The 14,222-nt window shown below is 55.3% G+C and overlaps 3 protein-coding genes and 1 long non-coding RNA gene across 12 annotated transcripts in view; 2 read left to right on the top strand and 2 right to left on the bottom strand.

The window, feature by feature from the left end:
• KYAT1 (kynurenine aminotransferase 1) overlaps window positions 1-4,971 on the top strand; it is a 14,106-nt gene extending 9,135 nt beyond the window's left edge. For all 4 annotated transcript variants that reach the window (XM_087753043.1, XM_009476931.2, XM_087753042.1 and 1 more), the window contains 9 exons: window positions 351-437; window positions 561-689; window positions 1,032-1,152; window positions 1,819-1,895; window positions 2,151-2,240; window positions 2,619-2,805; window positions 3,027-3,103; window positions 3,346-3,432; window positions 3,864-4,971. In XM_087753043.1, coding sequence (XP_087609169.1) covers window positions 351-437; window positions 561-689; window positions 1,032-1,152; window positions 1,819-1,895; window positions 2,151-2,240; window positions 2,619-2,805; window positions 3,027-3,103; window positions 3,346-3,432; window positions 3,864-3,932 — 924 coding nt within the window. In that variant the 3' untranslated portion in view covers window positions 3,933-4,971. The remainder of the gene's footprint in view (window positions 1-350; window positions 438-560; window positions 690-1,031; window positions 1,153-1,818; window positions 1,896-2,150; window positions 2,241-2,618; window positions 2,806-3,026; window positions 3,104-3,345; window positions 3,433-3,863) is intronic.
• Window positions 85-3,109, bottom strand: LOC148056230 (uncharacterized). The gene is made up of 5 exons (XR_015703694.1): window positions 3,000-3,109; window positions 2,778-2,890; window positions 2,538-2,656; window positions 2,123-2,324; window positions 85-457 (listed from the first exon to the last, which is right to left on the bottom strand). It is a non-coding gene; the product is annotated as an uncharacterized LOC148056230 (long non-coding RNA).
• ENDOG (endonuclease G) lies at window positions 4,749-14,222 on the bottom strand. Of its 4 annotated transcripts, none has more exons than XR_015703691.1 (5): window positions 13,699-14,222; window positions 13,030-13,139; window positions 12,002-12,308; window positions 9,365-9,542; window positions 4,749-4,861 (listed from the first exon to the last, which is right to left on the bottom strand). XR_015703691.1 is itself a non-coding variant. In XM_087753054.1 (4 exons), the coding sequence occupies exons 1-3, from the start codon at window positions 14,197-14,199 to the stop codon at window positions 12,023-12,025; spliced, it is 897 nt and encodes a 298-aa protein (XP_087609180.1). In that variant the 5' UTR covers window positions 14,200-14,222; the 3' UTR covers window positions 11,109-11,247; window positions 12,002-12,022. The 4 variants fall into 4 exon arrangements, 2 of the variants coding, with proteins under 2 accessions (XP_087609180.1, XP_087609179.1); XR_015703690.1 differs by lacking the exon at window positions 4,749-4,861 and adding an exon at window positions 8,021-8,146; XM_087753054.1 differs by lacking the exons at window positions 4,749-4,861; window positions 9,365-9,542 and adding an exon at window positions 11,109-11,247.
• On the top strand, window positions 5,221-11,154 carry SPOUT1 (SPOUT domain containing methyltransferase 1). 3 transcript variants are annotated; one of them, XM_087753050.1, is made up of 12 exons: window positions 5,221-5,788; window positions 5,870-5,912; window positions 6,050-6,169; window positions 6,494-6,653; window positions 7,304-7,393; window positions 7,742-7,791; window positions 8,032-8,162; window positions 8,581-8,653; window positions 9,022-9,120; window positions 9,776-9,878; window positions 10,444-10,591; window positions 10,694-10,833. In XM_087753050.1, exons 1-12 carry the CDS (start codon window positions 5,747-5,749, stop codon window positions 10,697-10,699), a joined length of 1,065 nt encoding a protein of 354 aa, XP_087609176.1. In that variant the 5' UTR covers window positions 5,221-5,746; the 3' UTR covers window positions 10,700-10,833. The 3 variants fall into 3 exon arrangements, with proteins under 3 accessions (XP_087609176.1, XP_087609175.1, XP_087609177.1); XM_087753049.1 differs by having other exon boundaries at window positions 5,223-5,788; window positions 10,779-11,154; XM_087753051.1 differs by lacking the exon at window positions 5,221-5,788 and having other exon boundaries at window positions 5,884-5,912; window positions 6,050-6,221; window positions 10,779-11,154.

Raw genomic sequence — 14,222 nt, 5'->3', positions numbered from 1 at the left:
GGGCTTGTTGCACAGGCAGCTTTCCTCCAGGAGAGCCCTTCCTGGCTGTGGGTCTGCCAGGGGTAGGTTTACATAGTCCTTTTGCAAATCAGAAAAGGTTTTATCCCCATTATCCAATATTTGAGTTTCCCAAGGAAAAAACTCTCTGCTGCAGGGCACTGTCTCATTTCTGCATAAGCCAAAATAACCCTTTTGCCCTGAGTGATGTTGTTCCTCCCTGACACTGCTCACTGGCAATGCAGGTTCTCCATTACAATCTTAAAATTTCCTGTCCCTCCCATTGCTCTCTGCACCCATCAGGGAAGGTCTGCGCAGGGCCAGGAGGGCACTGACATTTTCCTTTCTTCCAGGTGGTAATCATTGAGCCTTTCTTTGACTGCTATGAGCCGATGGTGAAAATGGCTGGTGGGATGCCTGTGTTTGTCCCGCTGAGACCGGTGAGTGGCTCGGAGCAAAGCTGTCGAGGAGGGAAGAGTCATAGCAAAGTGAGCGAAGAGGTGAGCGGTAAGCAAAGTGCAGAGGTAGCAAAGCAAGCCGAATTTCCCTTCTGTTCTCTCTAGAAAGCTCCAAAAGATGGAAAATTGATGTCTAGTGCAGACTGGCAGCTGGACCCAGCTGAACTGGCTTCTAAATTCAGTGAACGGACAAAAGCCATCGTCCTGAACTCACCCAACAACCCTCTGGGCAAGGTAACGCCCCTGGCCTTGCTGTGGCTGGCCCCGAAAGCAGCTGGGGTGCCACAGCTCACCCAGCCACATTTGCAGCGTAGCAGTGACTTGCCCTTCCTTGCACACAAGGGAAATGGGTGTTGTGGCAGCACCGCACGCTGCGCTCACTCTTTTGGTGTTTTTAAGCCTGGTCTTCTGTGCCAGTAGGGGCCTTGCCCTGTTAGACCATTGCAGCCAGCTCCTGCCCACCCTGGCTTGGGAGATGGTGCAGGCAGGGTGTGCAGCCTTTGCAGAGAGGCAGGGACAGGCAGGGGCTCCAAAATGCTCCTGCTGCATCTCTGCTCCACTCCCTGCCTGCTGCAGGTATTCAGCCGAGGGGAGCTGGAGCTCATTGCAGATCTGTGTGTGAAGCACGACGTCCTGTGCATCAGTGATGAAGTGTACGAGTGGCTGGTCTACGATGGGAAGGAGCACATCCGCATCGGTACGGAGAAAGGCTTGGCTGAGCTTGGGTGTCTTCTCTGGGTACAGCATCTTGAGGGAAGGAACTGGTGATTTAACTGGGGTCCCCTGGAAATTACATGGGCTGCTTGCATGCAGAGCTCTCCCAGGCATGTATCCCCAGTAGAGGTATTCTACTGCACTTCAGTCTCAGCCTCCAAACCAGGTCTTGAACTGGAGCCCTGACTTCCCGACCCAGTCAGAGTTGGCTTCACAGTGTGAGATCCAGAGCAAAGAGCCCTTTGGCTCCAAAGAAACTGTATTTTTTTCCCCCAGATTGTAAAACCACAGCTTTCTGGTGTCTCTAATTTCGGGACATCTATTTCAACATGATTCCAGAGGCCTGTTCTCCCTGTTGCAGTAACATGCAATCACCTTGTTGCAGCGTGATGGTGCCTGGCACCTCTGGAAACCCCTGGGGCTGGGTACATGCATATGAAAACACTTCATTACAAAGAGATGCTCTTGAGAAACCTGGCTGCCTGCTTGGGATGTGCTTTGAGGCTAATCCAGGTGAAAGATGTGCTATGAACACAAGAGGCCACCATGGGTTCTGGTGGGCAAAGAGCTCCCACCATGTTATTAATGCAGCCCAGAAGCGAGCGCGCTGAGCGCTGCCATCATTGTTTCTCTTCTGTTTTGTTGCCAGCCAGCTTGCAGGGGATGTGGGACCGCACGGTGATCATCGGGAGTGCTGGGAAGACCTTCAGTGCCACTGGATGGAAGGTGAATTCCCCTGTGTGGCACCTCCTTGTCACCCCATCCCCATCCCTTTGCTCCAGGGCATGGCTCCCACTGCCATAGGATGGCACTGGGGACACTGCTGCCACACACTCGGCGTTGAGTCAGGTCTGAAAGTACCAAAGCTGCTTTATGATAGCCCTGTCTGGAAAATACAATGAAGCCAGCACAGGCAAATAAAGGGGAGGCCAAACAGGTACACAGAGACTTACCACCTTCCTCCTCCTCCCCTGGCCACAGGTGGGCTGGACTGTGGGACCCAACCGGCTGCTGCAGCACCTCCGTACCGTGCACCAAAACTCAGTGTACCACTGCGCCACAGTTGCCCAGGTAAGGCAGCTCCCTGCAAATGGCCCTGCGATTCCCAGACCCCCAAAGCAGGTGTGAGAGAAGGTCCTTCTGCCCACGGCTGACCTGAAAGGCACGGACAGGGTATGTGTGGTGCCCTGGAGAGGCTTCTTCCCCTCTCCCTGCAGTTGCCCCATGCCCGAGAGGAAGGGGAAAGTCCAGCCTGCCTGGGGTATATTCCTTATTTTGCATTGACAAATCCAAGGGGCCATTTGGAGGGGCTGGAGGCAGAGAGCTTGGCTTGGTGCAGTGAGAAATCACCCCCTGCTCCCTAGTCACCTGTGAATTGCATCAGAGCAAAGACTCCGGTTCTCAAGCAAGCCTTGACCATCTTCCCACCGGCTTCCTCTCTCCTCGCAGGAGGCCGTGGCTCAGGGTTTCCAGAGGGAGCTCGAGCTCTACGGGAAACCAGAAAGCTACTTCATCCAACTGCCCAAGATGCTGCAGCAGAAGAGAGACTGGCTGGTCCAGAGCCTGGATGCTGTGGGGATGAAACCCATCATCCCCGAGGGCACCTACTTCTTGGTGGCAGACATCTCGGAGTTCAGTGAGTCGTGCAGCTGCGGTTTTGCTCAGGCAGGGCTGAGTATGGGGGGCCAGCCTGGAGCGGTACCACCAGCAGGGACAGGAACCTGCATAAAGCACCACCAAAGCAGGGATAGACAATAGTGCATTTCCCATCCAAGCTCGCAGAGGCCGTGGGTTTGGGGCTTGGCTGAGGCACGCGGCAGCAGCCCCCACCTCTGCGCTGCTGTGCTTCTCCCGCAGAATCCGACGTTCCCGATGTCCCCGACTCCGACGAGCCCTATGACTCCAGATTTGCAAAGTGGATGGTCAAGAACAAGGTAAATGTGTCCGTCCCTTTCTGGCGCACACCAGCGCTGCCGGGCCTGGCAGCTCAGCCAGGGGGGTGCCCGGGGGTCTGTCAGCAGCTGGCCTCCACTCTGGCAGGCTGGGCTCAAGCAGAGCGAGCAGCCAGGGCACCAAGGGCATCTACAAGCCCATCCGTGAGACTTGCGAGCAATAAGTGGATGACTTCACGCCAGCCCAGAAGGAGTAACCTCAGCTCCACGTTTCCCCTTCCCAGGGACTTGCCGCCATCCCGCTCTCCGCTTTCTACTGTGGGGCCCACAAGAACAACTACAACCATTTCATCCGGTTCTGCTTCGCAAAGGTGAGATATGCGGCAGCACAAAGGAAGGCGACATTGGGAGTAATAACGAGGGCTGGTTTAATGAGATAAATGCCAAGAAGAAATGCAGAGCACCTTGGGCATTAGAGCCTGAGTGTGGCATCACAGCAGGTCCAAGCCCCTCCTGCAGACACGCGAGCCGAGCCGGGGGCAGGAGATGTGCCGGTGCCATCCTAAGCTTTGCCCCATCAGCATCCCACATTTCTTGGTCAAGGCAGGGAGTTTGCTGGGTGTACATTTAGTTGCCCAGTGGCTATGCCCGCCCCAGAGATGGCTGTGCCTGTGTCACACTGACCACGGGGCATTTGCGATGTTGCAGAATGAGAATGGGATTTTTATACAAATGATGACTGCAATGAGGGGAAAGGGGATTTGGTTGGAAACCACTGACCAAACCTGTGGTATTTGTTTAGGAGGAAGCCACACTGAAGGCAGCAAATGACATATTGCAAAGATGGAAATTGGAGAAAACTAGTCCCTGAGCACACTGGAGAGAAAACCAGGCTCTCTGTGGTCCTCACCTGCCACGACCGCTCTTTCTCCTCTTCCTTTGCTTGGCTACAAACTTTGACCTGTCCTGATTTTTGTGCTTTCAACCACATTTTCTGTCAGACAAATGGGTAAGAGTCTTGCCATGCCCAGGGTCTGGGAAACACTTTCTGTCACTGGGAAATGATTGCACTGTTCCTTGCAAGAAGTGAGTCTTTGCATGTGCTGCCAGTATTCAACATTTCTTCCTCTTACGGTTAAAGACTTTGATAATCAGTTCTGGGATGCGTCCAGCAAGACACAAGGTAAGGATGGCTCCTGGGGTCTTTTTCACTACCAAATTCTGAAAAGGTGTTTCAGGGCCTACCTTTAAGGCTATGCTGGGGGGTTACCGTGGCTTGTCTTGCTCCACATCCCCACTCGTGTGCCTCGGGGCACAGGACAGCATTTCCACCAGCACCCGTGTGCCCACAGGACGCTGCAGCATCACCACCCACCAGTAGGCTGATTCCTATGATCCTGAAAATTATAAACCCAGTGAAATGCTGTTTCCCATAATTAACAATTTTCCCATTATTTTTTTTCTGTGCACCTCTGGGGAAGGCGACTGCAGAATCGGTAACTGGCTCCCCCCAGGAAAGAGGCTTTCATGAATAGTCCGGCTCTTGCCAAACCTTCCCCGTGCACCCCCCAAACCACCCCTGGTGCTTTGTCGGAGCGTGGCAGCATTGCCCAGGCTGCAAAGCAAAACCTTCAGGCCTTTGACGAGTGCATGCTGTGGCCGGGGAGGAAGGGCGCAGCGGCCTCAGGCTGCTCCTGCTGCTGGTGGCCCCCGCAGCCTCCCACCCGCCGGGCTGGCGGGCGCTGGGGTAACGTGAGCAGCATTTTGAAAGGTAATTCTTGCGTCATTCTCGATTTCAACCTGGATAAGAATGTAAAACAGCATCATCAGTCATGCAAGAGTTATGTGCAACAGACTGTACGATAAGTATTTGTGGTGGTTAAATTATTAAAGTGGAATTACTGCAATTATTGAAGAGTAAATGTCTCTGTAATGATTCCAGGGCTGACACAGCTCTCCTGGAGAGCTGCCGTCACCCGTGCAACACCTGCATTGTGTCCTGCGGTGCTGGCTGCTTGTCCCACCCAGGCCAGCGGGCAGCGGCTCTGCGGGTACCGACACCCGTGGAGCCAGAGCTGCGCTGACCGGCGGGAGCGGAGCAGGCACCCACCTCCTGCCCTCGCCCACGGGAGACGCGTCCCATCTCACCTGCCTGCGCAGCCTGGGCGGGCGAGGGTGCTGCTGAAGGCCCTTTTGCACCCACACGCGTGCCAAATGCTGGGAGAGCTGCAGTCACCGAAACCGATAAGCAACCGTGAGATGAGATTATTAACACAAAGATTAATTGCAACATCCCCACACGTGTGGGCTCTTGCTCTAGGCCGTGACACACCCTGCAAGGGGCAGGGTACACTCCCCCATCCTCCAACACGCATGCAGTGCTTGTGCAAAGACACCCAGAGGCGGGGGTGCCGATTTTACACCCAGCTCCAGCCCCAGGCGCCCCGGAGAGGCTGAGCTACGCCCGCGCCCTCCCATCGTTTCCCTCAGGTCACCCATTCTCCCGCAGAACGAGACAACCCCTGCTTAGCTTCACAGCCGCGCAGGCGACCTAAACGCTGCCCCCGCCCCCTGCCTGGCCATTGGCTCACGTGACACCGGGCTCCTCCCCACCGTGGGCGGGCACCGGCGCCCTCCGGCCAATCACCACGGCGGAGGGGCGTGGCCGGGAAGCGCGGGCGGAAGATGGCGGACGGCGGCGCGGCCAAGCGGCCCAAAGGGGCGCAGGTGGGGCGAGCGCGGCGGTTGTCCGGTTACCGGGGCGGCCCCTGAGGGGAGCCCGGCGGTAACGGTCGCTGTCTCCCGCAGGTTGAGGAGAGGAAGGTGGATTGGCGGCGCTGGAAGCAGGAGAGTAAGGCCGGGCCCCCGGGGGTGGCCAGCGGGGCCCTCATGCCGTGTGTTTTCCTCCCCCCCTCCCCCCCTCGCAGCCGCCCTGCTCTGAGGGCTCACGGCCCGTGGTGTAAAGCGAGGCGCTGTTCTCCCTTCCAGGGAAAGCAGAGAAGAAAAAATGGAAGGAGATGAAGCTACTGAAGAAACTGGAAAAACAGCGGATGCGGGAGCTGGCAGAAAAAGAAGCCGAGAAGCAGGAGGAGCAGATGGAAGACAAAGGTGATGCCGCCGCGACCCGGCGGGGAGGCCTGGGTTGAAAGAGCTGGGAGAGGTTGGTCGTTAAAAGTCAGTCAGTTTTACGTATCGATAGGAAAGGTGACGCTCACCTTCATAGATCTGATACAGATCAATCCGCATGCATAAACAGGCATGAACACCATGCAGCGAGCACCGCACAAAAGACCTTTCTTAAGAGAAAAACCTGTGATAAAAATCTAAAAAGCAGAGGTTGCTTTCTGCTCCCGCCACGACTGCAGCTGACGCAGTAAATAAAACGCTGTACGCACAGCTGTGGCTCTCTTCTGATGGCGCTCTGTTCCCCAGGGCGACACTACACGCTGAGCGTGGCCCTGCCAGGCTCCATCCTGAACAATGCCCAGTCGCTGGAGCTGCGGACGTACCTTGCTGGACAGATTGCTCGGGCCTGTGCCATCTTCTGCGTGGATGAGATCGTAGTGTTTGACGAGCATGGAGAAGATGTAAAGTAAGGAGCAGCCATCTTGTTCTGCACGAAAGCGTTTCCTCTCTGCTTTGTTCCTTCAACCTTTTATTAAGCTAAGACCAGGCAAGACCTGCGTGTACCTCAAGCAAATGTTTGAGCCTCTCTCAAATGCCAGGATTACAGGGACCCCTATACCACTGGGCAAAGATGTTGACTTAACTGCCCTGGCAACCGGGATCATTTATCCCAGCATGGGGATGACAAAGCAGCAGGAGCTCAAGTTCTCCTGTACTCTGAAATCTTGCTGTGGAGGGACAGGGTGGGCCTATATCCTCACAGAAGACGAATTCCCGTCCTTCACCTTTCCAGCCTGGACCTGCATCTGTGGTAACTGGCCAAGCCATGCAATCCTGTAGCATCCAGCTCAGTAGCACCCAACTGCCAGGTTGTGTCAATAGAGAAAGATCAAAAACAAAACTGAAAAAGATACTGGGCTTACAGAGAGAGTTCCAAATATGATTTGTTAAGAGCGTCTACCTCTGGAGTAGCCCTTTTATAAGGCAGCCCATTTATTTCTTAGGGGCGGAGGGTGCAGCTATTTTCAGATTAAAGAGCAAGGCTTGGTTTTCTGGAGACCTGGCCATCTGGGGCTGTGCAGTCTCACACTGAATTTACAGGCTGCTCTCTTTCAGGACGGTGGAGGGGGACTTCGAAGGAATCGGAAGGAAAGGCAAGGCTTGTGTGCAGCTGGCTCGGATCCTGCAGTACTTGGAGTGCCCGCAGTAAGTCTACCGTGGTCAGACTGCATCCGGTTTGCATCAGAACTGCCTACCATGGGTATCTCACGCTAGAGGCTATGGGAGCAGGAGGCAAATGCTGTTTCTATTGCATAATTATGCAGGAAGACAGGATCTAATTGTTTCACGTGACTGGTTCAGGAGTTTAACTAAAAGAAGAGCAGTGAATGCAGGATACAACCTGCATGATACATTAGAGGTAGATCAAGGACTCGAGGGAGCTAAGCATGCTTTTCTCTGTACTCAGCTCCTTTGAGTCAGAACAGGGCTAGAATTGAGGGTTGGATTCCTTAGAAACAACTGTTTTTGCATTTGAACCTTCTCTGATAACAGGTACCTGAGGAAATCCTTTTTTCCAAAACATGAGGATCTGCAGTTTGCAGGTAATGACTCAGTTGTCTCTGTCCCAAGCTGTTGCCTCCCCCTTCCTGAGCTCTGGCTCTTGTTTTGCACGGCATGCCCGGAATTGAAAAACTTTTCCCCACTTTAGAGCACAGGCGAGGTGCTGTGCCGTGGTACGCTGGAGCAGAGAGGGAGGGGGCAGCAGAGCGGCTGTACTCACGCCTGTGTTCCCACAGTTTGCGTCCTCGCCTTAGCAGTTGCTTTCCTCTGCGCTCTTCTAGGGCTGCTCAACCCCTTGGACAGCCCCCACCACATGCGGGTGGATGAGGATTCAGAGTACCGAGAAGGCGTCGTGTTGGACCGGCCAACTAAGCCAGGCAGAGGCTCTTTTGTTAACTGTGGGATGAGGAAGGTATGCCTGTTACCCACAGATCCCAAAACCATTTCCCCTGTCTCTCCAGCAGATTTGAAGCAGGCCAGGTGGGTACTGCTGAGTTTCTGAAGGCCATAGTGGGCTGGCATGGAGTTTAATGCTGCTGCTGTCTTGCCCCTTCTGGCTCGTTAATGGTTGTAGCTTCCCAAGTCCTGGCAGGCCTGCCTGTTCCAGCACATCATTGCTTCACTGCTGAAGTTGAACCTTTGAGCAGCAAAATAAGTCTCAGATTGCTGACCTGAGCCTGCACTGCATGAACCACACAGGCCCCGATCGCAGATCTCCTCTCTCCAGCTCTAGGCCAGAACAGACCCCCACTTCCTTGAGGGTTCCCTTCCTTCCCCACCTTCCCCAATACTTCCAGAATGTCTGACACTGATGGTGACTGTCACTGCAGGAGGTACAGATCGACAGACAGCTGAACCCCGGTCTGCGAGTCACTGTGCGCCTGGAGGAACCCCAGAAGCCAGGTAAGCCACTGCTCCATTAGCATCGGTAAACTTCAGTCCTGCAGGAGTTGGTCCTTCCATATGACAGCCTTCAGATTACTCATGTTCAAAGGTACCCAACAGCTCTGCGTGTTCCCTTCGCTCCACACACAATTTTAATAACACCCTTACCGTACCTCCCTGGTTAGCTCCTAGAGGAGCTGCTCTTTGACCAACAATCAACATCCCAAACGTAATTGCACGCTTTCCAGAATGCGCTCAAAAGGGCGGTTCTTGGTTGGACACCAAGGCAGTGCCCTGCCCCAGGAGAAACCGCCGTACGTGGCTGGTCAGATCCAGCCCTCGCTAGGAGATCACAGGGGCTGTTAATCTCCTTGCTTCCCTTTCAGAAGCTAAAGTGCGGAAAGGCACCGTGGTGTCCTCACAGCACCCTCGGACAGTCTCAGGCTTGTACTGGGGTTACAGCGTCCGCCTTGCCTCCTGCCTGAGTAAGTATTTGCAGGGGTTCCCTGTCTTCTGCCATGTCTCTTCCTGGGCTTCCATCCCAATTTCAGGCCTATTGGCTGCACATCTGCAGCACACATTAACATCTCTTTCTTTGAAATCTCTTTTGTCTCAAAGGCAGCTTACACGTGCAGCTAGCAGCCATGTGGCAATCAAAGTTAAGGCTAAAGCTAGGGGTGTGAATCACCCCAGTCACCCACCAGTACTCTGCCCTGTACTTCCACTCACCGTTGCGCCAAATGTCCATGCTGTAGCAGGAGACAAGAGTTGGTGCTCTCCATCTCCAGCCCGTACATCTCCATTTCATGATAACTGCCTCCTGCTCATTCACATCAAAGCCAGCAGTGACATTTGAGCTCAAGAGCCCTGCAAGATCCTTTTCCTGTCTTCCGATTGATTGGACCTCCTAGGAAAATCGTAAGCCATTAGTCAAGGAATGGCTTCTGGCACCTGTTTGAGCTTTGAGGAAAAGGTGCTGCAGCTGCGAAGGGTGCCAGAGACTCCTGCAACAAGGGAATTATGTAGGAAAGAAGAATCATTCTGTCTCCTGATGCACTAGTGGCACCGAAAAGCAATTCCTTCTGCTGCTACCACTCACCTGTGCCCCGTGAATAACCCTGTATTGTGTTTGTTTCCCAGGCGCTGTCTTTTCAGAGTGCCCGTTCAAGGAAGGCTACGATCTCTCCATTGGGACCTCAGAGCGGGGCAGCTCCGTGGACCAGGCCACTCTCCCCTCCTTCAGGTTCGTGTCCTGCCCGCTTGGTGCCACTCTGAGCCCCCAGGGAGGCCTGGTGCAGGCAGCAGGGCCGCACTGTGGCCTTGGTGTTCTCCCAGGCAGGAACGCTCCTAGATACAAGTGCAAGACTTGTCTGCAGGCTCCCTCCTGTGCTCTGCTGCTCCCTTTTGCACCAATGTGCATCCCTCTGCGTGACAGAAGCTGGGGGAAGTACCCCAGGACAAAGTTGATCCCCTTCCTGCTTCTCTGGAGCTGGTAGCAGGGACTGTCACAGTGGCCAGGTGCTGTGGGGCTTTTTTAGGGAGGCAGCTGCATTGGGCATTGTCAGCAAGGGACACAGCTCCCTGCTCCAGCAGCACGGAGGAGCTTGAACCCACATACCTGAACAAAAGAAACGAGCCTGCTTCTTGCAGATAAAGTTAAGAGAACTGGTTATGTGAAGCCAATTCTTAATCCACTTGAAGGTTCGAGGCACACAAGCAGCTCTCCTATGTAGAGTTTGTAGCATCTGCCTTGGTACAGGTGTAAGAGCCAGTCTCCCCTCTCACCCCGTCCCTGTGCTCTCCCCTAGGCATGCCCTCATCGTGTTTGGAGGTCTTGAGGGCTTGGAAGCTGGGGTTGACGTGGACCCAAACCTGGAGGTCACCGACCCAAGCGTCTTGTTTGACTTCTACCTGAACACTTGTCCCAGCCAAGGCAGCAGAACCATCCGGACAGAGGTAGGCGGCTAATGGCGCGGTGGGCACGATGCTGGTGTGCACAGAGCAGCACTGTGTTTCTGCCTCTAGCAGTGACACATATGGCCCACACCTCGTTCCCAGTGGTGACGCCTCAGCAAAGAGCGGCTGGCTCGCCTGGTGCTCCTCAGAGAGCAGCGGTTCTGACCGCTGCCTGGGTCTGTTCCAGGAAGCACTGCTGATCTCCCTGTCTGCGCTGAGACCCCACATCGATGAGGCTGTGAAGACACCCAGCGACAGCTGAGGGAAAGAAAACCACTGACCTTGCCCTCAGCTGAGGACTACCTTGAGGAAGCGGCTGTTCAAAGGCGGGGTGCTGGGCAAATTGCTCCAAGAGCCTGGCAGGGCCAAGACACAGCGTGACTAAAGCTGGCAGCACTGCTCGACCAAGTGTCGGGCTGCCGTTGGGACCAGCAAGTGTGTGCCCTCCTGCCTGTGTGGCCCAGCCTGCAGCGGCTGGGACAAGCCTGGCAACAGACTGGGAATTTAGCAGAATTTACCAATTCAGACATCTGGGGTGGGGAATAAAGCAGTGCGGAACCTCAGCTGCCTCGAAGTTTATGTGTGTGTCCTGGTGTAGAGGATGGGCACTCGGCGTCCGGAGATCTGCATGCTCTCTGCCTCTGGAGCCATCTGGCCTTCAGATTTAAAGGAAGTCCAAACTTAATCCTTATTCCAAGAAGCTGTTCCTGTCTCAGTTATCCTGACTTCCCCCAGCCCCCCTTCAACTCCAAGGCTTCATCTTTCCTAACAGGAAGGGCTGGAGCTTCAGCTGGGCCTCAGCGCTAAAGCACATCAGCACAGCTCCTTACAGTTTGGCTCCATCTACGCTGCCTTAAGCTCTGCCTACAGTGAGCTCAAATAGGAAGGCAGCTGGAAAAGTTGGCTCTGTCCTCCCACCTCCTGCTGAGATAGTCAGAGCTTTGGTACGAGCAGATAAGAACCAATACTGTGGGTGTTCAAAGCTTTACTGCTAAAACCATCTTCTGAAAGAAAACAATCATACAGGGCTTTGGCCACAGAAAGGCAGGAACCTCTCCTCCCCCCCTGCACCCACCTTGCTCCCATTCTTCCCTGCTAAATAGCAGAAGTTAAGGAACTTCCCTTTGTGTCTTAATGAGCCACACACAGCTCAAAGGGAGCCATTACAGGGGTAGGCTCCACTGGTACTGCACCTCAGGGGCAAATTTTAAAGACCTACAATGGCGTCGGGTGCCTGGGAGCCTTCTGCAGGACCTGCCCTTGAGACCTGCTGCGTGTGTTTCACTGTTAGGCAAAACGAGGGGAAGGGTAAGGAGAAGCACGGGTTTGATTCCTATTTCTCACATGTAAAATTGCACAAGGAACTACTGTTCTGCAGGCGACTGCTGTCAGTCCCTTGCCAGGGGATACCTGGATTCGTTTAGTCGGGGTTCAACGCTTGTTTCCAGCTGTGATGGCTTTCAAGTTACTTGTTCGCTTCAAGATGTTTGGGACAAAGAGGAGCCCCGAGGCTCGCTCAATGCTCTCAATGGGAACCAGGAACCGTTCCAGGGGGATTTTCTCATCCACAGGGCTGTTGGGCATCACGTACGAGCGCAACTCAATCTCCCCGCTCTCCTTTTCCAAGATGAGCACTTTGAAGAAATGGGTGGGGACGGCCACGTTGTTCTTCCCAATCACCTGGTACTTGACGTACATCTTCCCATCAGCCTCCATCCTGCGCCAACAGCAACGTCCCACGTTACCTCCTCGGCTGGTGCCGCAGCCGCCCCCTCAGCCCTCCACCGCCGCCCCTAAGTGAGCCCCCGCCCCACAGCGTGGCAGGGAGCAGCCCTGCTTCTGTGGCAGGGGTGTAAAAACTGCTGAAATGGAGGCTACGTGACACGGTGAGGCCGAGCAGTGTATTGGGTCTGTGCTCCCCCAAATCCCTTCCCTGCTGTCTCTCTTTACCAGCCTTCCCAAGCTGCTTCTCCTGCTGAAGAGATCTCAACATGAGACAGCTCCTTTTTAGCACTACATGAAGATCTTTGCAAATAAAGTCGTGCTCTTAAGTGGAGAAATCGTCCATGAAACAAAACCTAGAAGCTTTATTCTGCAGAGAAGGGGTCTGCAGTCTAACCTGTTAATAATCTAGTCATCTACTACTACTAGATTGTTAAGGACTGCAAACAAAAGCGACTTGGTTATGTTGTAGCTCAAGAAACCCACCTTTCCTCACACAATAATCAACTGAATGGGAAATACACAAACTAATCCCAGTCCTAAGGAAGTACCTTTCCACAGAACCTCTGCGCACAGCCGGTCTCACCCACCGAGCGGGGCCTTAGCAGACAGCTCCCGTTTGGGAGCAGCTGGGAGGCTGCGCCCCCTCTGCCTACTTTCCTTTCCCAGCACAACGCATCTCTCCAGCGTGGTCCCAGCTTGGCCCTCGTGCTTACCTGGGCAGGAAAAGGGGTCCTGTGCAGACGTAGACGTTCTTGTTGTTCCTCGCCAAGCTTCTGCTGTACTTCTCAAGGTTATTCCAGGCGTTCTGGTTTAAATGAGGATCCTAGAAACACAACCAGGGCGACACAGACAGCAAAGTCAGTCACTGGGGAATTTTTTCACTGTTCAGAGTAACAACACCCATATTTTCTGTAACACGCAGCACCCCAAGCACTTTCTAGAGAGGTCTCCACTACCACCTCCGCTCCAGACACTGCGTACAGCGAGCTCCTGGTTTACACACCCAGGAGCAGAACCCGCTTGCCTCAGACCATGATTTTTGCAAGCATCTGTCCGCCTGTTTAACTTCGTTCCTGCAAAGAGCTGCGCTGAACGACATCTCCCGTGGCTAGAGAGGAGCGCGCAGGCAGGCGCGTTTGCAGGATCGCTGTTGTTAAGTTGAGCGAAAAATATGGCACCCCCGAGTGCATTCGGTCACTTTGGTCCCTCTCTGCCTGAACAGGGACAAGCACATGGAAGAGCCAGACGGTTTCCAGCAGGGAGCAGCGCCTGCCCTTGAACCGGGGCAGCTCCGGCTTCCCCCCTCCGCCCTCCCTGGGCGGGCCCAGCCCCCCTGCGGGCCTGGGGGGCTGCGTGGAGCCGGTGCCCGGGGCGGCTCCTACCTGCGGGGCGATGTTGCTGAGGTAGAAGGTGTCCCTCATGGCTTTCTGACTCCATTTGTGGTTGGCGGCGGCGGCCAGGTGCCCGCGGTCGAAGCCGCTGCCGCGGTAGTCGGCGTTGGTGGCGCGGTGGTATTCGTGCACCGAGTCGTCCTCTTGGAAATCGCAGCCGGCGCGGTCGGAGGTGCCGCTCAGCGTCTCCCGGTTGAGCTGCTCGATGACCCAGAGCGCGCTGCGGTTCCGCGGGTCGTAGCACAGCACGTAGGACTCGCGGCTCCGCAGCTGCGCCAGCCCGGGCAGCCCGTACTTGGTCAGCTCGGCCCGCCCCGAGCCCGGCAGCGCCGGCGGAGCGGCCGCCGCCACGGCGGGCACGACGGGCAGGCGGCCCAGCAGCCCCTCCGCCGCATCGCCGCCCTCGGCCCGCCGGCGGGCGGGGAGGGCCGCCCCCAGCCCCGCGCCCAGGGCCAGCGAGGCGGCGGGCAGCAGCCAGCGGCCCCGCAGCATGGCCGTGCGCTGCGCCGCCGGAG

The sequence above is a fragment of the Nipponia nippon genome, unplaced genomic scaffold, assembly GCF_047370975.1.
Source record: "Nipponia nippon isolate SJK-2023a ecotype South Korea unplaced genomic scaffold, ASM4737097v1 scaffold_16, whole genome shotgun sequence".
In the NCBI taxonomy this organism is placed as follows: Eukaryota; Metazoa; Chordata; class Aves; order Pelecaniformes; family Threskiornithidae; genus Nipponia; species Nipponia nippon.
Note: the sequence above shows the minus strand (reverse complement) of the source record. Positions and strands in the feature narration are given on the sequence as shown.